Source organism: Balaenoptera ricei, chromosome 5 (assembly GCF_028023285.1).
Source record: "Balaenoptera ricei isolate mBalRic1 chromosome 5, mBalRic1.hap2, whole genome shotgun sequence".
Taxonomy (NCBI): Eukaryota; Metazoa; Chordata; class Mammalia; order Artiodactyla; family Balaenopteridae; genus Balaenoptera; species Balaenoptera ricei.
Genome location: NC_082643.1, coordinates 29,031,127 through 29,051,989, shown reverse-complemented (window position 1 = coordinate 29,051,989; position 20,863 = coordinate 29,031,127). Strand labels below are relative to the sequence as shown.

General features: G+C 41.6%; 1 protein-coding gene across 4 annotated transcripts in view; it reads right to left on the bottom strand.

Moving 5' to 3' along the window:
- SMAD1 (SMAD family member 1) overlaps positions 1 to 20,863 on the bottom strand; it is an 80,744-nt gene that overhangs the window by 35,934 nt on the left and 23,947 nt on the right. For 3 of the 4 annotated variants that reach the window (XM_059922564.1, XM_059922562.1, XM_059922565.1), the window contains one exon: positions 14,634 to 15,211. In XM_059922564.1, the coding sequence (XP_059778547.1) occupies positions 14,634 to 15,033 (400 nt within the window). In that variant the 5' untranslated portion in view covers positions 15,034 to 15,211. Of the gene's footprint in view, positions 1 to 14,633; positions 15,212 to 19,477; positions 19,583 to 20,521; positions 20,607 to 20,863 lie in introns of those variants that run through there. The other variant, XM_059922563.1, reaches the window with a different exon arrangement.

The following is a 20,863-nucleotide window of genomic DNA, read 5'->3' as shown; positions in this document are numbered from 1 at the left end:
CCCAGTGGTACATAAACGTCCTTTAGTTCCGAAGACCTGGGAAATGAATTGAGGTTAACAGTCGAGACGCCTGAGTTCTAGCCTAGCTATGATAATTATTAGTTCTGTGACTTTGAGCAAGTCACTTCATTTCCCAGGGTCTCAATTTCCTCACTCCGAAGAGCAAGGGGTCTGAATTCCGAGGGCCCTCCTTGCCCTGAACTGTGTGAGCCTGCCGCTGCTGCTTGCGGACATCTGGAGCGCCGCGGTGCACAGGTGTCAGACCACATCTCACTCGGGTCTCAGGACAGCCAGTGAGGTCACCCAAGAGCAGGAAGGTGGCCCAGGGCTAATGGGAGAACAGCCTGAGAGCTGGTCCAGCGGCCACCATTCTCATTTGAAAACAGGTCGGGGGGGGGGGGGGGCGGGAGGGAAGGGGAAAGGGGAAAGACAGCCAAGCTGCCAGAGCAGCTGTGCCCAATATAATATCTATACTAGACAGATGTCCCTAAATATGGTGTGTGTTCATGACCTTCTAAATAGAAGCGTTTCCAGGAGAGAGCGGAGGAGAGGGTAAGACTACTTAAAAGTTAATAGTATATGCATTTATGAAATAAAATTCCTAACCTCAGGATATGTCAGGGAAACTACACTGAAGAAAAGAGTCTCATAACCTTTAATGGAGGTTAAATTTTAATGCAAATATAGCCCCACATCCCCGAGTGGTGGCCCTTTATCTTTTTGCGTGCTTATTGGTGGTGAGGCGGCAGAAGGGAGGGTTTGAAGTAATATTAGATACTGTTCACTGGGCACTACATACATGCCCATCGAATACTGACCTCAGGGCCAGGCTCTGGGTGGGACATGGCAGGTGCAGACGTCAGCGGGACAGCCACTGTCCCTGCCCACACGGAGTTTATAACAGATCCCTGAACCCTCACAGCAGATGAGGAAGCAGGCTCAGGCCAGCTCCATGACACGTCCAAGGTCACACAGCTGCTAAGTGGAGGGCCAGGGTTTGAATCAAGGTCTGTACATAATAACCACCAGACTATGTTACTCAGTACTGCCAAACTGGAAAGAGATTGTGGATCTAAAATTCTGTTTCCATTCTTCTGTTTAGTTTTTTGAGGGAATATCTTTTTAAAAGTTAAGATGATTTTGCCTAACAACAGCAACTTTGTAGTATTTGTTTTCTAGGAATATATCAATTACTCTTGAGTACAAATACATGAATAGAAGATGAATATGTGAACAAAATTTAAACATAAACAGAGAAATGAACTGTATTCAATAAAAGTATCTGCAAAACAACATGAAATTGACTTAAAAAGAGCCTGAATTGAAATCAACTTCTGAGAACCCAACTTCCTGGATAATTCTAGGCTGGGGATTCTCTCTTTTTTTGTACACCATAGGTGATTCCTTTGAAATACATCTCACCTGAGCGATTACGTGCCCACAGTACGTCCTTTAAGACTCCAGGATCTAGTGCAGATTCAGGGTCCAACCTATCTTTTGGGTAACTGCCCTCTCACCCCACTCTTCACCCAGCCACCCGGAGCTTCCTGCCGTTTCCACCTGCTGGTTTCATACTCCTGTACCTCTGCTCACTTGACATCCTTCTAATCTCAGCTCTAATGTCATCTCCTTTATGGTATCTTTCTTGGTTTTTCTACTCACCCCCAAGAGAAATGAATTCCTCTTTTCTTTGTGCCCCACTGTGGCTTAGATCATCATGGCATCTATAACATTTTATTGCTAATTTGACTTTACCTCACCCAGACCATAAGCCCCTTGGGGGCAGAATTGAGTTTTCTTTCTTCTGTATCATCCAGTGCCTGGCATATAATAGATCCCTAATAAGTGTTTTTTCAATTAATGTATGTTTGTGAACTATATTACTATTCTTAGATTGCTTATTACAACCTGATTAATATAGACCAGTCTTGCTCAAAGTATAGTCCTCGGTGAATTAGCAAGACACTTGTTTAAAGGCAGATTCCTGTACCTCATCCCAGACACAATAAATCAGGCCTCCTGGAGTCTGGCTGAATGCAGCCTGGGTGGGGAAGATGAGGGGTTACCATATTTGTGGGCAACACAGCCCCAGGCCTCTTGCCCTGTCTATGTCTCTAACTAGCTGTGGAGCTTGAACTTCAATTTTCTCACCTTAAGTCAGATGTCTAGAAATCATCCCTTTCACCTCTAAAGCTCCATACAGCATCAGTCCCAATTCTCAGGTATACAGATTAAATTAGAATGATACAGAAAAGACCAGCATGGCCTTAAACTAAGTTGACAAGAAAATTCACAAAGTGTCCAGTTCTTTTGGTCAGGTGTCTTGGTGCCAAGGAAAAAGCACTGGCTTTGGATCAAGAAGCCCAGGGTCCTAGCTGCATGAATCAGACAGCACAGGCCTTTGTCTCCCTGCAGGGCTAGTGACCAAGCTCTGGCAGGTGGCATGTGGCAGGCTCTCAAATGCTGGCTCCTCCCTATAGCTCCTCTTCCCATCCTTACCCCAGCTTCCTTTCCTTTGCCAAATACTTATTTGCTTAACTACCACAGAAGGAAGATGCTGTATTATTAGAGACTTCATAGTTTGTTAGAGGTAGAAAAACTTCAGGGTGTCCGCTAAAAATACCAGGAGAGGAAAAAGTCCTTCATAAGGTACACCGGAAGTTTAGGAACAGTTAGAGGCGGGCTTTAGTTTTGGACTTCTGGACAGAAGTCTTGTTCAGTTATTTACTAGACGATTAACGGGGAATTTACTCTTTGCACTGAACTTCTTACTAGTAAAATGGGAAGAGTAGTACTTCTCCCAGATTTCCTTTTCATTTAACGTTTACATTGTGCTTACATATGCCAAGGGCTGTACCAAATGTTCACTCATCTAATCCTCATAACAACTCTGACCTAGGGTGGATATTGAGGTAGAGAGAGATCAAGTGACTTGCCGGTAAGTATACAACCAGGAACCAGTGGAGGGAGGCAGGTGTCTCTCAATGTGGCGCAGGTTAGTTTTAGCAAGTTCCTGGGCTCTGGTCAGCCCTTGGCCTAGCGCACCTAATCATCTATCAGACGCTATTGATATGGAAATGGCCATCCTCAGGTGTCACACCAGGCAGCTGGGCTTCATTTGTAATTGCAGCTGAATGTAATTAGTTCTCTTTCGGAGTTCAAATATATTCTAGGAAACAGACACTTATTATCTAATGATGAAGACTGACCAATGGGAAATAAACACAAATAAAGCTTCCAGAAGCATCTGAAGCACAGGTGTGGACTCTCAATTTACCATTAGCAACCCCAAATTCAAGCAGCTGTTGCACACGTGTATTTCAGATCAAATGCTCTACCACTGAAAATTTTGGATACCTTTCCCCTTTGTCAGAGAGAGAAAATTGATTAGGGTGGGTCGGGGAGAACGACTTCTTTTGGGAAGCAGTGGTGTGGTGGGTAGCAGCATGGACTTTGCATTTAGACTTCAATTTGAATCCCGCCTCTCCCCTTACAAGCCATGTGACAACTTCCTTAAATTGCAGCTAAGTGGCCCTGTCGGTGGGTACCACTCTCTACCTTTCACAGCTCGGTCAGGATGAAATGAGAATACACGTGAATCCATAAGCACAGTGCCTGGCACACAGCAAGCATAAAAAGTAGCTATTTTAATTTCTATTGTTACTATTATTAATACTGTAAAAATTGACCCTTGAATAACGTGGGTTTGAACTGCCCAGATCCATATACACGGATTTTTTTCCCACTAAATATGTACTACAGTACTACACGACCCACAGGTGATTGAATCCAAGGATGCAGAACCACGGATATGGAGGGCCGACTATACATTTACATGTGGACTTTCCACTGCATGGAGGGTGTGTGCCTCTAACCTCCGAGTTGTTCATGGGTCAACTGTATTACAGTTTTCTGCAGATCTGTTTAGTGAAAACTTAACATTACAAATTTTGTTTTTATTCTGAAGAAGATGTGCACAAAAGCTATGCTCTTTGTTTCACTGTTTCAGCCACATTATGTTTCCAGAATGCATAAAGCCTTTTCATGTGCATTATTTAATTTAAGCCTCAGCACGACCTTGGAAGGTAAATACCATCGCTCCCCATTTCACAGGTTAGCAAACACAAGCTCAAACAGGACAAGCAACTGGCCCGAGGTCAAATATACCAAGTGCCAAAATTTTAGTCCTGAACTCACCTGAGTTTCCGCCCCACCATATTTTAACCTTACAGCTCCAGAGAGGTATCTCCTTTAATAGTCCCCATTTGTCCTGATTCTCCTGAAGAACTCCACTCCACACCTACCAGTCAGCAATCAGCATTCTACTGGGAGCAAGAGTAGAATGAGTGCTATCAGCATGGATCCCTGTTTTTATCCCCCAGTGGCTGATAATTCATTTCTGCCCTTAAATATCTTGTTGATCAAACTGTCTGATTTAGCCAGAAGCAGCCCCTTCAAGCTGACCTCTGTGTCCCTGTGACCTGCTCCCACCAGTTTTCTCTTTTAAAAATAACTCATTTTAAAACCAGCTGTTCAGTTTGATGTTTCAAAAGCGTTTACCCACAACTGCTTCCTAACTTGACCATCGTACTTAAATACCTGTCCTGGTACACCACCATAACCTGGAGACACTTTTTAGATGCTCAAAGAAAAGGTACTGTCACAAAAAATACTGCTGAATCTGCTACAGAGCTGGTCAGATGTAACTGTCAGGAATTTATAGGGAAACATACAGGAAAAAACATACAAGAGAATTCCACTCTGTTGTCATATATATGTTTACTTTTAGTTTACAAAAAGCTGCCCAAATAGCACTCAAAAAAAAAAAAAAAAAAAAAAAATCACAGGCTGGGGGCTTCCCCGGTGGCGCAGTGGTTAAGAATCTGCCTGCCAATGCAGGGGACACAGGTTCAAGCCCTGGTCTGGGAAGATACCACATGCCGTGGAGCAACTAAGCCCGTGAGCCACAACTACTGAGCCCTTGCGCCGCAACCACTGAAGCCCGTGCGCCTGGAGCCCATGCTCCGCAACAAGAGAAGCCACCGCAGTGAGAAGCCCGCGCACCGCAACAAAGAGTAGCCGCCGCTCGCTGCAACTAGAGAAAGCCCGCGCGCAGCAACGAAGACCCAGGGCAGCCAAAAATAAATAAATAAATAAATTTATATATTAAAAAGAAAACCATAGGCTCTCCTTTTGCCTTATTGTGACTGAAGATCCCATACAGGAGCAAGTGGGAGGTGGTCAGGTGACGCAGGACTACGTAAGCCAGACACTCGCGCTTAGACAGGAAATGGCTCGTTCCGTGTGAGAGCGGGGAACTGAGAACAGTGGCATCTGGGAGAGCTGTTTTAGAACTGATGGAGCGATACAGTAATACGTAAACCTCTTCTTCCGCTGTAAGGGCTGCTAAAATGCCAGAGTATAAAAACGACCATTTAAAGAACCGGGGGAAAAAGTGCCAAACAGTCCTTTGTGGACCTAAATCTCTTTAAACATAGTCTCTGTTTCCAGATTCTCCCTCTTTTCTCGGGGAGGTTACCGTTACTTCTAGTTACACAACCCACGTGGCTCGCAGCACAGCTGTCCCCAGCCCTCGTGGCACCAGAGGCCAGTTCTGCGGAGGACAGTTCTTCCATGGACGGGGGGGGGACGGGGGGGGGACGGGGGGGGCGGGGGGGGCGGGTGGTGGGGGATGATTCAGGCGGCAATGAGAGCGGTGGGGAGCGACGGGGCAGATGAAGCCTCGCTCGCCCGCCCGCTGCTCGCTCACCTCCTGCCGCGCGGCCGGTTCCTAACAGGCCTCGGACCGCTGCTCACGGCCCGGGGGCTGGGGACCCTGCACTGCAGTTTTATGAAGCGCCGACTGGATGGAGCGTTACGGGCAGGCTTCGGTGCTAAAGGTCATGGGAATGCAGAAGTCCAGCTGAGGCACCGGTAGTTAGGTTAAGTGAAATGGGTAAGTGGCAATTTCGGCGTTACCTCCCCATCTCCCACCCACGGGGAAGAACTGCTGCTGACACGGTGGAAGCCCAGCCCAGACTAAACGCAGGGGAAGCAAGTCTGCAGCCTTTCAAACGAGTCCTGAGACCAGTATCTGAGAGCAACGAATCCCCAGCCAAGCTAGCAAATTAACAAAATTTCGGGTTTTTTTAGTCCTCCCCTTCTCCAGGCCCTCTGCGATTTTTAACACAGTGCTCAGGGTAGCCTCCAGCTGCCCCAAGTCCCCCAGCTCTGCTCTTTAAAATAAATAAGTATCCACTCTGTTTCCCCATCTCCTCCCCAAACAAATCGCCTTTTTCCAAATAACAGGGCAGAAGTCTGATGATTTGGCTAATTCATGATTATTAGGCATGATGCTGGGTCTTTCAAGAGAATAGCTGCACCTCAAAGTGGAAAAAGCCAAGGGGATGGGACATACATTTTGAGAAAGAAATGCCCAGGCTTTTCCTTGAGCCTTTGAACAGCTAGTACCAAGGAGGCTGAAAGTAAAACCGAGAAAATCAGTCTGAGATCATTACAAAAGCCAACTTCCCCTCCATTTCTCTCACTTTTCGTGTCTGTCAAGAGCCTAGGGCACTACCAACCTGGGGCAAGCCACCTGTGGCTCCCCACCACAGTCACACAGAACGTTCCCAGACCGACAAGACATCACTGTTTGAGGATTTTCCACACGTGGGGATACAAAGCCAAAAAGCAGTACTCGCAGAGTCTCAATGTTATTTCACCCAAAGCTAGTCCTGGAAGTTATTAGCCAGGCTTTCCCTTTTGATTTGAAACATGATTTCCACACAATTGCAATCAGTGAACTACTTTATTACGACAAATGTTTTTCTGTGGTTTTCAAAATTGCTTTTTCATCAGCCATGGTTCTGTGTGTGTGTGTGCTTTGTTTTTAACAGCTGCCAGCCGGCTAGTGTTCCTTCAGCCCTATGACCTAGCAGGGGTAGAGAGAAGAGTGCTGAGCTTTAAGTGAATCCAAAAGGTCTGAAAATATCTTCTCTTGCCCACCTAATGTTGCAGAGATAGAAAAGGAATGAAGTGGGGGATAATGGTCAGGAAAGCAAAAGTATGAGCAAGATGCTTTGTATAACCTATGGAGTATGGTCTTAAAATTTCAGATTGGAGTAGACCTGGCAATAGAAAAATGCTACCCAGAAACAAATCACAGATTTATGGCCTCCATGTCTGCTTCAACTTATGAAATTTATGTACTTTTACAATTTATGTAAACGTTAACATACAGTAACTGCTAAAACTTACCATGTGTTCATCAATTAATAAATAACACAAAACCAGTTGCCCAAATCATGCACTAGGAACAGTTGCTCGGGGGAAAAAAAAGATCGGAATAATAAACTTCACATTTTGCCTTGGATTTGAGAAAATGGAATCCACTAAGAGATCTGGGTATAAAATCCCACACATGATTACATTACTTCATCTGTTTCTAATAATATTTGAGATGACAGTGATGAAATTATCAAACACAAGCCAAATGCCAACGATAATATTTGGGAAATAAGTTCAACATCTAAACTCCACGTCCACTTGGCTGTCCCTTGAACTCGGACGGAAGCAAAAGTAGTAACCAAATGCTCTTGCAAAACAAAACTTCCACATGGACGGGAGAATGGGGCCCTGAGTGGACTATGGAAAAGCAACTGCAAAGTCAGGGGACGTTGCCCTCGCCCCAAGGATCCCTCCTGCAGGAAGTCTCTGCAAACTGCCTCGGTGGCTCTACCCACCACCCACCCTCAGGCACAAATGTTCTGAACTACCTTTGACAGCTTTCAAAGCCTTCTTCCTTCTTTTCAATGTCATACACATCTCTCTCCCACACCAAAAGTAGGAGAGAGCCATCCAGACTAGGATCACAGACTTAATAACGATGCACAGCAGTACATCTGTATCATAGTGAGTCATGGACGCATATGTGCTAATTTTCCTCTTAGTCTTGACCTTCCTTTTGAATTTGTTTTCCCTGGCCTACCTTATTAGTTATACTTTCTACTTTACTGGAAGTCTTCTTATAAACCAAGTTAAATCCTTTGTACAATGAAATATACTACATACTTATATAACTGAACCACCACGCAGGCTGGAACACAATGTCCAGATGCGCTGGAGTCCAGTGAGCTTTTCTGTGGCCACTCTCAGGCTTGTAAGAGTTGGCTGCATCTCCCGTCCACGCTTCTATTATTCAATTTAGCACACTGTGCTGTACTCACATGCCCGTCTTTCTCTGGCAGACCCAGTTCCTGAGGAGTTGTACATGGGCCCCAGATGTTTGAGTGAAGAGGAATTTAGATGTAGATGATGAACACAGGGTGTGATGGTTAATTTTATGTGTCAACCTGACTGGGCTGAGGGATGCTCAGAGAGCTGGTAAAACAATATTTCTGGTTGTGTCTGTGAGGGTATCTCCAGAGGAGATAAGCACTTGAATTGGTAGACTTGAGTAAGGAAGATCACCCTCACCACTGTAAGTGGACATCACCCAATTGCTGAGCACCTGAACAGAACAAAAAGGCTGGATCACCTGTCTTCTCCTGCCCTTGGATACGGTGCTCCTGGTTCCCAGGCCTTTGGACTAAGACTGGGACTTCCACTATCAGACTTCCTGGTTCTACAGCTTGCAGACAGCAGATCATAGGACCTCACGGCCTCCATACTCATATGAGCCAGCTCCCATAATAAATCTATAATATATAATAGACTTTTTTTTTTTTTTTGGCTGGGCTGTGAGGCTTGTGGGATCTTAGTTCCCCGACCAGGGATTGAACCCAGGCCCTCAGCAGGGAAAGCGCCGAGTCCTAACCACTGGACCGCCAGGGAAGTCCCAATAGTAGACTTATTAACAGGATAATTAATAAATTAATTTAAATTTAATAGGATCCTATTAAATATATAGGATCTAGATATATAATATATATATATAACATATAAGATCTATATATATAATATATATGTGCGTATATGTATATATGTATATAGATAGATGGATCAATTGATCCTATTGGTTCTGTTTCTCTGGAGAATTCTGACTGTAATATACAGGTCATAATGCTTTAATTTTTATAGTTGATATTGTTGCTAATTAATCCTAAATCTTCAAAACACTCATCACCGTCGTATCCTGGTATCTGGTTTACAGCTTCAGTCACCAGACTCCTCGATACAGCCACTCAGATAAACTTAAAGGAAAAGTCAATACGTCCCCCCACCCATCACCATCCTCCGAATGGATGTACTCATACAAAGACTTAAAAAAAAAAAGGCACTTTAATTAGATAGAGGTTTTTGTCATCATTGGCTCATGTAAAAACACATTCACAACATGAAGAAACACATTAAAATTTTTTGATTTTAATTTTTTAAATATTAATTTTATTAAATCTTGATCCTTGAGTCTATGTCTGTCTAATATTCTGTGTGACAATATAAAGTACTCACAGAGCACCCCTGCTACATGCCAAAACACAATGGTTGTCGAGGAAAAGCACTCAATGTGACTGAGTCGTGAGCTGCACTAGCTGCTTTTTCAGGGAATCACCATTTTTAAAATTCAAATAATGGCAGATTCACAGGCAGCTGTAAGAAGTAACAGAGAAATCCTGCCTACCCTCTTACCCAGTTCCCTCAAACGGTAACATCCTGCAAAACTATAGAACGGCATCACAATCACGACACTGACACTGATACAGCCAAGACACGGAACGCTTCCATCAACCCAAGGGTCCCTCCCCCATGTTGCCCTTTTATAGCCACACCCACTCCCCTCCTGCCCCCAGCAACCACCAACTCATTCTCCATTTCTATGATTTTAAGGCCTTCTTCTTAAGGTAAAATTTACCAAGCCAGGAATTACCTGGTGACCGAGGCAGCCAAAGGGGCAAAACTTGCATTCGGTCAACAGGTGAAGAGGATTTTAGGTGTATTTTCAACAGCTGGGAGCCATGCTGCTGAAAATGGAAGAAGCACCAGGAAGTGAACAGCAGGGTGTTACTTTAAAGATCAAACTGAAATCTCAGAATTTCAAGCTCAGGATCAATATGGCCTTGCAAGTGGATGAAGTTCAAAGTACAGAAGATAATTCTCAGGAACCATGTGAAAAACATTAAAAAAAAAAAAAAAAGGCCAAATGACAGGAAGTCTCCATGAAGACATTTTAATGGCGGCAGAGAGCAACTGAATAGCCTTCTCATACCACATTGAGATGACTGACTTTACCCTCTCAGCATTTGCTTTGGTAAAGAAAAAGAAAACCGCCATTTAACCCAACCACTAATAAGTAGCCTGGACTCTAAAGGCTACCAAAAGTCCAAGTAAACAGTCACCTGTTACATCATCAGCAGGGGCAGTCTTCAGAAACTGTACAAACAAACTTCCTCTTTCCTATAACTATCCACACACTTGCAGAAAAAGAAATTCTTACCACTTTCTACTTTCCCAAAGATGCATTTTTCAGTAATTGGCAAGGTACTTACTACCTTTCACCAAAAGGAAGGTTCGTACCTCTCACACTCTCTCCCATCATTGCCTATGATGAACACAAGTTGTTGCAAAGTGTTTCTGTAACTTTCGCGTTTTTCCCCACCACAATGTTTAGACTCTTTTATTTATAACAAAATTAATGGCACAGGTTAAAGAAAAACTACGTTTACTTAAATCCATTAAAATTATTTTTGGTCAAAGAAACAGAGATAGTAAAAGATACCCCAAAGAACAATTATAAAACTTCCACTGGGCCAAACAACAAAGCATTCCTTTCTCCCCTCACTCCTCCAACTCCCTTAAAGACACCTTTATCACACTGTATCAGAATGCTAATCTTAATGAATATCAGCAGGAAGGGAAATTCTGGAAAGAGCAAGTCAGTTTCATACCCCTAACAAGATGCAAAGTTCAAAATGATGAAGGATTTCAAACTGTAACTCATTAGCGTCTCTTTTCAATAAGAGACTTCATCTAGTCAGCTGGACTTGACCTGCCTGGATACCTTAAACCAGTGGTTCTCACAGGTTAGTCTGAATCAGAATCACCTGGAGAGTTTGTCCAAACAGATTGCTGGCTCCATCCCCAAAGTTTGATTCAGTAGGTCTGTGCAAGGATCTAAAAATATTCGTTTCCCCCGAGTTCCCAGGTGATGCTGGCGCTGCTAGTCTGAGGGCCACACACTTGGAAAACCACTGCTCTAAATCTAGAGACTCCCAATTGCGGCTGAATTTTTCTCCAGAGATCCCCAAAGGGGCCTTAGCAGAAAATAACAAGTTTGGGAGACCTGACTATCTTATGCTTAAACTGTTAAATTGCTCTTTGAAAGACTTTATCTGAGGTAAAATAGTTACAGAGTTCAAAGTAATTCAGGGTTGAGCTGCGTGGCCGCAGCTTAGACTTCCAGACCCCTTTTTTCCTATTTCACGGAAACAATAACCAGGTATGCTCCAAGCTGCATTACAGAGGGAAAATGCCTACTTAACTCTGGGATTGTGAGGGGCTGAGGCCCCGCTGCACTTGGATTTAGAGGGGCTTCTCCCCATGAGGTGCAGGGGCTGCTTCACGGTGGTCTCCGGAAGAAGTCCAGTTACTCTTACTCCCACCATATTTTCACTTCACAATATAAAAAATATAAGGAAAATCCTGATATGTTCAAATTCAACAGATATTGGCCTCATGGTTTTTGAGAACTGGTCTATGCATGGCTGCTCACCAGATTCTTGGCTAAAGGGGAGGACGGAATGATACTCGTGGAGTCTCAGAATGCCCTATTTTAGCTGGTTTTCCACCTCCTCCCTATCAAGCCTTTTACATGTAAATTATTAAGAGCGACAAAATCACCTCAGCCTTAACTTTTAAAAAAGCCTTTCCATCTTATGTCAGATAGTAATGGCAATGAAATGAACACGAAAGGGAAGATGATGGTTGGAGGACCTAAACAAATTGAAACCTCATCTTTAAACAAACAAAAAGACAACACAGAGAAATTAAAAGAAGTATTTTCATTTAACAGCAAAAATGTATTTAACCATGCTCACTACTAAATGTAGAGATGTTAATAATAAACATGGTCCTTGCCATTATGAAGCTTGATTTACTATTCTGCAAGGAAGACTAACAATGGTAAATGTAAGTGTGAAGAACATCAGGAAGAAATTCAAATTGCTATGGGAAACACAGACAGGCCTGGGGGGGCAGGGCAGGGGGAGGAGGTATCAACAAAGGCTTCTCAGCAAAGTCGGCCTCCATTAAGCTTAGGCCTGAAGGATAAAGAAGAGTGAACTAGGCAAAGAGGGAGGAGAAATGAGGTAGAGAGGAAGAGTGCACTGAGTGTTCCCATATGACTCAAGCACACAAAGCATGGAAGGTGGGAAAAGAAGCTGGCGAGGTAGGTGAAGACCAGAACACAGAGCTGTGCGTAAGAGCAATGGGAAGCAGGAAGATTACATGGCCATGGTGCGCATCTTCAAAGAACACTCTCTGTAGTGCGCTGGTCCCCAACGGCTGCAGTGTAAGATGAAACGGAGCAGAGTGGAGGAAGGGGTGGCCGGAGAAAATGTAGCCACAGTGTTTTCTCAATACTGAAGCTTGGCTGTCTGACACACAGGTCACTTAATTTATAGGGACCTCAGTTTTACCATTTGTGAAGTGGGATTAGAATCTTCCCTGTGTACCTCTTAAAGTTACTATGGGGATCTAAAAACCATGTACCTAAGCAATCCTGTTTGTACATATTACATGCTAAAATTTACGTCACAGTGGGTGTGACAAGCAGTAAAGAATGTCTAGATTAGAACAAGGAGAATTCAGCAAGATGGCTGGAAAAAAGCAAGTATAGTCCTAGCCATAAACAACTGTAACAAGATGTAACTTTTAAAAAGATACAATAGGGTTTCCCTGGTGGCGCAGTGGTTGAGAATCTGCCTGCCAATGCAGGGGACACGGGTTCGAGCCCTGGTCTGGGAAGATCCCACATGCCACGGAGCAACTAGGCCCGTGAGCCACAACTACTGAGCCTGCGCGTCTGGAGCCTGTGCTCCACAACAAGAGAGGCCGCGATAGTGAGAGGCCCGCGCACCACGATGAAGAGTGGCCCCCACTTGCCACAACTAGAGAAAGCCCTCGCACAGAAATGAAGACCCAAGACAGCCAAAAAAATAAATAAATAAAATAAAAAATAGTAAAAAAAAAAGTTAAAAGGATACAATAAAACCCAGTTACCTAGAAATAAATCTAAGAAAAGATGTGCAAGAACTTTATGGAAGAAACTTAAGAGACCTAAATAAATTTAGAAAAATACTGCGCTCAAGAGGAGAACTATGTCAATCCTTCCCCAAATGAAATCAATGAAATTCCAATAAAATCTCCAGAGGATTTTTCACAGGCCTGACAAGGTAATCCTAAAGTGTGTAATATAGAAATCACAAATCAATGATGTTGAATGAATATAGCAACTTGTAGAAGGATACTCCAATATCATTATATAATACCTTTAAATATACAAAATTGACAGTACATACTATCAAGGATTCAAACACATACAGAATTGCTGTATAAAAGCATGCATGGGAATGATGAACTTCAAATTTAACCATCAAATTCAGGACAGTAGTTACTGAAGGCAACTGGGTGGCGGATACAAAGATGTTTATTATATTATTCCCTAGTCCTTAAACTCTTCTTAAATATTCCATAAGAAACCAGAATGCCTTTTATTTGAGAGCCATGTTATTACAGGATCTAGCTTAGTAGCTCCCAAACAACAATCCAATAGTACCCGTCAGCCCCACCTGGAGTACTTGTTAAAAACACGGATTACCAGGCTATGCCAGAATCAGAATTTCCGGGGGGGAGCCACGTGAATCTAACGCACAGCCTCATTTGGGAACCCTTGGTAACCACCAGCTATTAATAACTAATCCATCAACAAAACTGGTTCCAATCTGACAATGAGATATTTAAGGTCTTGAGATTGCCTAATCACTTTCCAACTGATGCAACTGTCTAGAATGTGGACTCTAATTTGAGGGTAAAACGAAGTAAATTTTAAAGTATATCCTTTACTGTGCTTCTCCCCCTGCCCACCGGCCAAGGTCATATATGTAAAAACTAAGAATATCTTATAAAGTAACAGTATCAAATGATTCCACAGCAGAACATAATTCCTTCATATCCTCTACAGGGAATATGCCATAGCGAAATTCCACTGGAGGTGATAAAAATTGCTATTTTTAAGGATAAAGTGATTCAAGTCACTGGCAACTGCCCTCAAGTAGGTAGACAGCAACGCCATGCTTCTTTCCTTTCCTGATTTTCTTCCCTCACAATAAAATCATAGCTAAATTTGTCTAGAGAAATGCACAGAGCCAAAGGGAAACATAAAGAATAAATTTAGAAAGAAAACAATTTATTACAAGTTAGAGGTATTAGTACTGGGATAACAGGTTTCACAGCCCTGCTCCTAAGAAATAAGGTTAACTAGAGACTATGCTGTTAGAACGTATGACATATTCAAGGGCGGACAAATGTACCTTTTCCCCTAATATTTGAAAATTACAACTAAAAACATGGAAAGGAATGATTTTGAGAAACAATACAAATCTGCTAAACGCATCAACACAAAAGGACTCACTTACCAGGGCTTTCTACTCGCTTATAGTGGTAGGGATTGATGCACACCTCCTTCTGCTTGGAACCAAAAGGAAACTCACAGCATTCCAGTGGTTTTAGTTCATGGTGGCTCTGAAGGTCGGGCCAGCGCCACACACGGCAGTAAATGACGTGAGGCAGCCCCTTCCGGTGGGAAACTTGCAGCCTGCCGTCCAGGGAGCGGGGTATGGTGACACAGTTACTGGGCTGCCCCGGACAGCTCAAGGCCTTTTCCAGTTCCTCCATGGCACCTTTCTTTTTCTTCAGTTTTTTCACCAAAGCGTCAACAGCTTTCTCTGCCCATTTTTCTTCTTCATCACCCTGTTTCCACCCAAGAAGTCTCTTCACAGCTGGACTTGTGAAGGAAAACAAACTTGTCACGTTCATGATGGCACCACGTACACTCCTTGTGGATGGAGAAAGAAAGACGTCCCCAAATGTGAAAGGACAGCAGAAGAGGTTTCACTTTATTTACATAGGATTCTCCTTAGCTTCTTCGTGCTGAGGTCCTGAAAAGTAGAAATCACCATTCCTAGTGTTTCCAAAAGTAACCCAAAGTCAGCACCTAGAAAAGAAAAAAGGGAAAAAGATGTTTAAAATCATCTCTAGCACAAAATCACAATTTATTAAACAATTACCATGGGCCAGATACTATTTTAAGCACTTTTATGTATTACACTATGCTATGGGCTGAATTATGTCCCCCCTAAAACTCACGTTGAAGCCCTCAACCCCAGTGTGACTGTATTTGGAGATGGGGCCTCTAAGGAAATAATTAATGTTAAATGAGGTCATGAGGATGGGGCCCTGATCTAATTGGATTGGTGGCCTTATAAGAAGAAGGGAGAGATTTCTCTCTCCCTCCCTACATGTGCACCCACTGAGGAAAGGCCTTCTTCATAGAGAGAAAGCAGCTGTCTGCAAGCCTGGAAGAGAGCCCTCACCAGAAACCAAACTGGCTGGAGCCTTCATCTTGGACTTCCCAGCCTCCAGAACTGTGAGAAATACATTTCTACTGTGTAAGCCACTCGGTCAGTGGTATTTTGTTATGGCAGCCCAAGCAGACTAACACAGTATTTAATACTTTAAATAATTCTTTCAACTAGGTAATACCATCATTGCCATTTTATAGATGAATAAACTGAGATGCAGGTTTAAAAAGGAGTATGTTACTGTTTACATGAGTTCTGAGATAGAAGCAATACACCCCTTAAAGCAAAAAAAGTTCAAGTTCTCAACAGATATTGTGATGTTTTATATTTAGATTCATTTATAGGCTCTAAGATATATATTTCAAAATACACCTCAATCAACAAAAACTGAAACCAAAAGAAAGAAATAAAAATGCAACAGCTTACAAATAAATAGCTGGAAACTCAGAATTCTATACTTAGTAGAGAAAAATCATTCAAAATGACTGTGAAATAAATATGCTCTCCAACAAACAAAATTTGAGAGAACTGGCTTCCAGCAGGAATTTTCAGGCACAAGGGAAAAGCAAGGAACTGCAGGAATGAATGAAGAGCTCCAAAAGGGTACTGACTTTACAGAACAATTATAGGAATGTCTTGTGGTGTTTAAAATACAGAATTAAAATGCGTAACAAAAAAAAGCAGAAGGGGTAAATGAAGTCAGATTTCTAAGGTCCTTGTATTACCCAGGTTGTGGTAAAGCACTAAAGTATTGTTGATATGTTATGAGTTCATGTCATAATAAAGCAACAACTGAAAGAATTTAAAAACCATAAAAAGGTAATAGAGGAGTTTAAAATATGGAATTATTTTTTAAAATATGCTTAATCCAAAAAAACTTAAAAGGAAAAAAGAGCACATAATAGATGGGACAAATAGAAAACAGTAAGATTCAGATCTAATCCTCAAAGTCTCAAGAATTACTTAAATATCAAGAGACTAAATCTGTCAAGCAAAAGACGGGGGTAGGGGTGGGGACACCACTTAACTATACTGTACTTACAAGAGACACACATCGTCGAATATAAAGACAGAGAACGGCTGAAAGAAAAAAAAATATGGAAAGAAATATACTACGCATATTCTAACCAAAAAAGCTCACACAGCTATCATATCAGGCAAAAGAGGCTGTAAAGTAAGAAGCATCACCAGGGATAAAAGAGGGACATTTCATAATGTTAAGAGTTGATCCACCACAAATACATCATAATCCCAACTTTTTATCCAAGTAATCACAGTTTTAAAACACATAAAGCAGAAACTGACAGAATTAAAATGACTAACAATCTTAGTGGGAGATTAACACAGTAAATGACTAAACAAGCAAACAGAAATCAACAGATATAGGAGATTAACAACATGTTTAAAAACTTGACTCAATTTGTGTATGCACCCAACAACTGAAACATACGTAATACTTTCAAAAACACATGGAATACTTATCCAAATTGACCATATAATGAGCCATTAAGCAAATCCCGACACATATCAAAGGAATAAAACCATACAGAATGTGTCCTTTGATCATAGTATAACTAAGAATAAATGCCAAAAGTATTGTTATTGAAAATAGTTACACTTTTAAATAATGCATGGATCAAAAAAGAAACTACAGGAGAAATTAGAAAATATTTTAAACTGAATGATTATAAAAATAAGACACATCAAAACTTGTAGGATGTGGCTCAATCCATGCTTAGCGGGAAATGTGTTGTCTTAAATGCATATATAAGAAAAGAAAAAAAGCTGAAAACTAATTTTCTATGTATCTATCAAAAGAAAAAAAAAAGGAACAGCAAATTAAACCTAATGACAGTAAAAGGAAATGAGAGCAAAAATTAAATATATATATACAAAATAGAGAAAACCTATAAAATCAAAGTTGGCTCTTTGAAAATACGAATAAAATCAGATATTCCTCTAAAAAAAACTAATCAGTAAAAGAGAAGGCACAAATTACCAATAAAAGGAATAAAAGGGGGAAATCATTACTGATCCTCAGAACTCAAAGGGATAATAATTATGAACAGCTATCAGCAAACTGTGCATGTCTATAGCTACTTTGTGGTATAGACATACAGCTGTGCATGTCTATAGCTACTTCCTCACTAGAGGAAAATGACTGAGGAATTCTATCTTACTGTCTTCCTAGCTTTGGAACCTAGCCCTGTAGCTGGCACATTTCAGAGTCTCAATTAATGTTTGATGAATGATTTAGCTCCCTGAAGGAATCAGAAGGGCAAGTGTGGAGCTCTACTTATTCAACAGGCTGTAGTGGGTCAGTTGTTCCCTTTTGTAAAGTAAAAAGTTTTACCAGTGCTTTGAAGCTGGCGTTTTCATTGAACAGAAAAAGAGAAAACAAAACTATGCTACCATCAAAAGTCACACTTGGTCAGAGTGTACCTCCTGAAATGATCATTTACTTTTACTAAAGGTTAATTGTGCCAAAGAACAAGAAAGACAACTTCTTTTCCTTGTCCTCTAGCAACAATTTATAAAAGGAATACATTTCTTCTTATTCTGTATGTCCTTTTCTTCGACTCCAAAAACTGCTTTTTTATATTTTGGTCCATGGTTTTCAAATAGAAGGGGTGAGTTTATATCAAAATCACCTGGGGCTGTTTCAAACTCTAGCACTGCTGGGTTTGTTATAGAAGGTAAGTATGTGGGGGGTTGGCGAGATGAAGGACCACCATTGCAGACCTTTGCTTTAACTGCTCAAAGTGACATTCATTCAGCAAAGCTGCACTGAGTGTCCGCTAAGTACCTATGCTACCCACAGAGGATGGAAGCAAAGATGCCTCCACCCTGAAGAGCCAGTGTGTAAACAGTGAACGCTCTTGAAGCAAATTGGTTCCCCTGCATGCCAAGCTAAGGGACTGTACTGCGGAGTCTTGGGTCAAGTGCAGACCTCAGCAGGAAGGAATGCCAGGACTGTAGCAAGGTGAACCCTGAGTGTAGGAATAGAAGAGGCGGCCCATGTACCATGCATTTGCCCACCATGAACCAACAATAACACTGTGTGCAAAAGCTCTATGACAGGTATAAACGATAACGTATAAAAGCAGAAAAGGAGAGAAAAGTTAATTCCAGGGATTTCAGGAAGTTTTCCCAAAGAAGAACTATCAGACAAGCATTAAAGGATGAGTAGAATTTTGCAAAACAGCAGAGCTAATATTCTGAGTGATCGTTACTTGATAGACACTGTTCCAAGCACTTTATATCTACTAACTAGTTTAATCTTTGTGACAAACAAAGATTTAGTTCACTCTTTAGTGAACACTCTTATTTTCCTCATTTTACAGGTAAGGAAAGTGAAATATACAATACAAAAATTAAATAACTTGTCCGAGGTTTTATGCGCACAGTTGTTAAGTGGCGGGGCCAGAGTGAACCCATGTTGTCTGGCTCTAGAGCCTCAACTTTTAAACCACTTTCCTAAATTGCTCGTTCTAACCGACATCAGAGAAATGCTAGGGTTCAAGGTTGTTGTAGACGATACAAGGCTGATAAAGGCAGGGCAAGACTGTGAAGGGCCTGTCATACATCTTATCCTGTGGACAAATGGAAGACTTTAAATCAGGGTATCAGTGTGATTAGATTTATGTTTTAGAAAGATAGCTAAGGTGATATCCTCAATACAAAAGGCACACAGGGAACGAAAAATGAAAAAAACCCCCTAGGGTCTCCAAACACCACAGGGCCAGTTGGGGGGTTTGATGCCACTAAAACCATTAAAGTGACAAGATCACAAACTCTTGCATATAAATGTGCATATGAAACAAAATACAGGCTGATGACTGATTTTTGCCTACTTGAGTTAAGCATTTTTTTATATTCAAGTCAAACAAGTAACCTACCTCCCATCAGGAACTCAGATGTGTCCATGACACTATGGCCTTGGCAAGGCAACGCATTCTTTTTCTGCCCCTTTTGGTACTTCCTGCTTTAGTTTATGTCAAAAGCTAAGTGGCGTTATCAGTTTAAAGTGCAAAATAAAAACATGAGTCAGCAAACAGAGATTTCCTTCCCTCTTCTCCAAATACAAACATTTCACACTGACAAAGAAGCAAAAGCATTCATCTGGTAAAGAACCCTCTAGAAGCCTTAAAAAATAGGGAGATCTCTGTTCCGGCAACTTCACTTCTAGAAATTTACTCTAAGGAAACACTCTGCACTGGAAAGGTAAAAAAGTTTTTGCACAATGATTTTCATTAGAGCATTCTTTATTATAAGGAAAAAAAGAAATATCTAAAAGTTGGAAAATAGTTAAGTAAGATGTAGTATAATCCACTCGATAGAATATTATGTAACCCTTAAAAAGTTATGTTCATAAAAATAACTGGGAAAAAACCTTAAGCAGAATGTAAAATGGTATACATAGCATGAACAACTATGTAAATATACCAAAATAACGGTATACATAGCATGAACAACTACGTAAATATACCAAAGCATGTAACGGTGGCTGGGTCTGGAAGGGTAATAATCTCTCTCTCTCCCCCCTACTTGTTAAAACTTTTCAAACGTTCTTTAATAATAAACTGCTACTTTCAAATTTTTTAAAAGCCTCTATACACAAATATTTGCAAATTACACACAAAAAAACAAAACAAAACCTCAATTCATTAACTCAAGCCACATACAAAGTCTACTTATAAATCAGGTCGCACTTACAGTGTGACCTGATTTTGGAAGTAATAAAAATGCAGTTTAAAACAGGGTTCTAAAGTCAGGCCCTTTCCCTATGGAGTCTCGCCCAAGGGAAGGATTTCTATTAGCAATGCCAGAACCAAAGGAGAAAAATACTCTTATAATGCTCCTTTGGACATGGCTACTGAATTCTGCAACTTATGTGGTATTCCTTAATGTTACAAGGAAAAAAGGAAGAAGTAGTAAAATACCTTTAACTGCTGTGAGACTGGCTCTATACTGAAAGGAAACCTCATTAGCCAACTGCACAACAACGGGCACTTTCTTCACCTTCATCTAGCAAAGAAACATGTAATTATCCAACTGTGTGAATATCAACAAAATACACTCTCTGCCATGCAACACCACCTCAGATCCCAGACTCCCACTGAAAGTTTTAAAAGGAAATTATTCTAATTTGTATCTGAAGCACAAGAAAAAGGCGGGGGCGGGGGGGTGGAGGGGGGGCGGGGCGGGTGCGCCAAGTGCTACAAACTAAGTACCTTTAACAGAAGGAGGAGGAGGGGAGGAGACGGACAATGGCCAGTCGCCCT